Source organism: Pteropus vampyrus, unplaced genomic scaffold (assembly GCF_000151845.1).
Source record: "Pteropus vampyrus isolate Shadow unplaced genomic scaffold, Pvam_2.0 Scaffold489, whole genome shotgun sequence".
Taxonomy (NCBI): Eukaryota; Metazoa; Chordata; class Mammalia; order Chiroptera; family Pteropodidae; genus Pteropus; species Pteropus vampyrus.
This window is the reverse complement of record NW_011889270.1, coordinates 526,314-528,400: the sequence shown is the minus strand read 5'-3', so window position 1 is coordinate 528,400 and position 2,087 is coordinate 526,314. Positions and strand designations below refer to the sequence as shown.

At 44.4% G+C, this 2,087-nt stretch overlaps 1 protein-coding gene across 1 annotated transcript; it reads left to right on the top strand.

Moving 5' to 3' along the window:
• PSMA4 (proteasome subunit alpha 4) lies at positions 1 to 1,492 on the top strand. Its single transcript, XM_011382786.2, has 3 exons — positions 1 to 154; positions 612 to 742; positions 1,241 to 1,492. Exons 1-3 carry the CDS (start codon positions 16 to 18, stop codon positions 1,385 to 1,387), a joined length of 417 nt encoding a protein of 138 aa, XP_011381088.1. The 5' UTR covers positions 1 to 15; the 3' UTR covers positions 1,388 to 1,492.
• Positions 1,493 to 2,087: the final 595 nt, after the last annotated feature.

Below are 2,087 nucleotides of genomic sequence, written 5' to 3'. Positions count from 1 at the left end.
TATTTTGCTTAGAATATGTATGTGTTTCAGAAAAACCCATCAATATGCACATCTTTTGATTCTAGGTACTTACTACAGTATCAGGAGCCAATTCCTTGTGAGCAGTTGGTTACAGCTCTGTGTGATATCAAACAAGCTTATACACAGTTTGGAGGTACTGAGTTTTTTGCAAATTTTATTCCAGAAAGTTAAAACTTTTTATGAATGAACTTTTTGAGATGGAAAAAAGAAATCGAACATTAAATAAGTAAACATTTTTCGTACATTCTTGCTTCATAAAGGAAGTGGCTTCCACGATGTAAATTACTTGTTTTATTAATAGACTACCGAAAGGCCAAAGTAATATTTTAAAATCTGGAAACAAATTACTTTTTCCATAATAATGAAATTCAGCACTGGTTGCCTGTGTCTTTATTCCATTTCCCGGCCGTGTCCAAATCCTAGAAACAAAAACGGACATTCGGTGGAGCTTATCTCCGCGGCCAGAACACAAAGCAGTTTATGAATGCTTAGCTTCACAGAAAAGGGCTGCCGCATTCACTGAGCTCAGGTAGCTGTAGTGATACTGAATTCAGATGGTTGACGCATTTGGGTTCTGTTCTTTGTTAAAGGAAAACGTCCCTTTGGCGTCTCGCTGCTGTACATTGGCTGGGATAAGCACTACGGCTTTCAGCTCTATCAGAGCGACCCGAGTGGGAACTATGGGGGATGGAAAGCCACGTGCATTGGAAATAATAGCGCCGTGAGTATTCTCGTGTTGCTGTGCGATCTGTTAACTGGGCTCATAACTTCTGGGATTTCGAAACAGTCGTGAATGCAAATAGCATTTTAGGATAGCTTCGGCGACTTTAACGTCTGTGATTGCTGTTGGTGACGAAGTTGCAAGTTCTGCTTATACTGCTGGGGTTTATCGCCTACATTTATAACTGAAGGAAATGTCGATTTTCGGTTACAAGTTGTGAAAATCAGATGTAATTTTTTCCACGTCCTGTTTCACAGACCCCCTGAATTCTATCACGGATCCTTGGCGGTCTGAGACCCCAGGTTCAAGACTGTTCACAGAGTATCGACACCCCTCCCCACCCCATCCCACGTCACCTCTCCCTCCCTGCCATCAAAATCGTTTGTATTGGTTATGTGCTAGTAACAATACAGACCTTATTCTTTTGCCCAATCCATAGTCCTAAAAATGCAAAAATGTAAAGGAGATGATCTGTTGATTCTTTTTCACGTTTCATAGGCAGCCGTGTCAATGTTAAAACAAGACTACAAAGAAGGAGAAATGACTCTGAAGTCAGCGCTCGCTTTAGCCATCAAAGTCCTCAACAAGACCATGGATGTTAGCAAACTCTCTGCGGAGAAAGGTAGTTTATGTCCTCTCCTCTGATTTCTTTGCTTTCGTGAGGGAGTCGATTGAGTGGCTCCTGTGTTAGGCCTTTGATGTGTCACCGTAGGTCCCTGTAACTGCAGCCTTCTGAGTCGGGTAGCCTTACACCTGTTTCCTAAATGAGGACACTAGGGCTTGGTAGGATGAAGTGACTTGACCAAGGTCAGCATGGAAAAGTCGTGGAGCCACAAGCCCACACTGTACCCCAAGCCTAAGGCCTTAGCCGAATGTCCCGAATGTTCGTAGTTGGAGACCTGAGCATGCCACTACACGTCAGTAGTTACCTTCCCCTTACCGCTGCCCTGGCAGTGACGTCTCGGGTGTGTGTGCGGTGGAGCGGGTAGGTGGTGGCGTGTTGGTGTGTGGCGGGCTTTATCCGAGGTGTCACGGTTGCATGCGTTGTACCTCTGCTCTTCTGAATCTACCGATCGCGGGTGTTAAGCCCACGTTTGTGATTTTAAATGCTTCATTTAGCTTAAGTTATGTAACGACGTGAAACCGGGCTTCTAAATGACGTTTTTCAAACGTGGTGAAGTAGCACGTTGCTTGGGTTTAGGAAAACTTCGCTCCCGGTGCTCCTTAGAAGTTGCCGTTCGCTCGCAGATTTTGCCCCTGTTGTCTGCTGCTGCCTCATTTCAATTTCTGCTGTTTCCCCTACTTGAAAAAGTCCTTCTCGTTTTGGTATCAGTCTGCTTTTCTT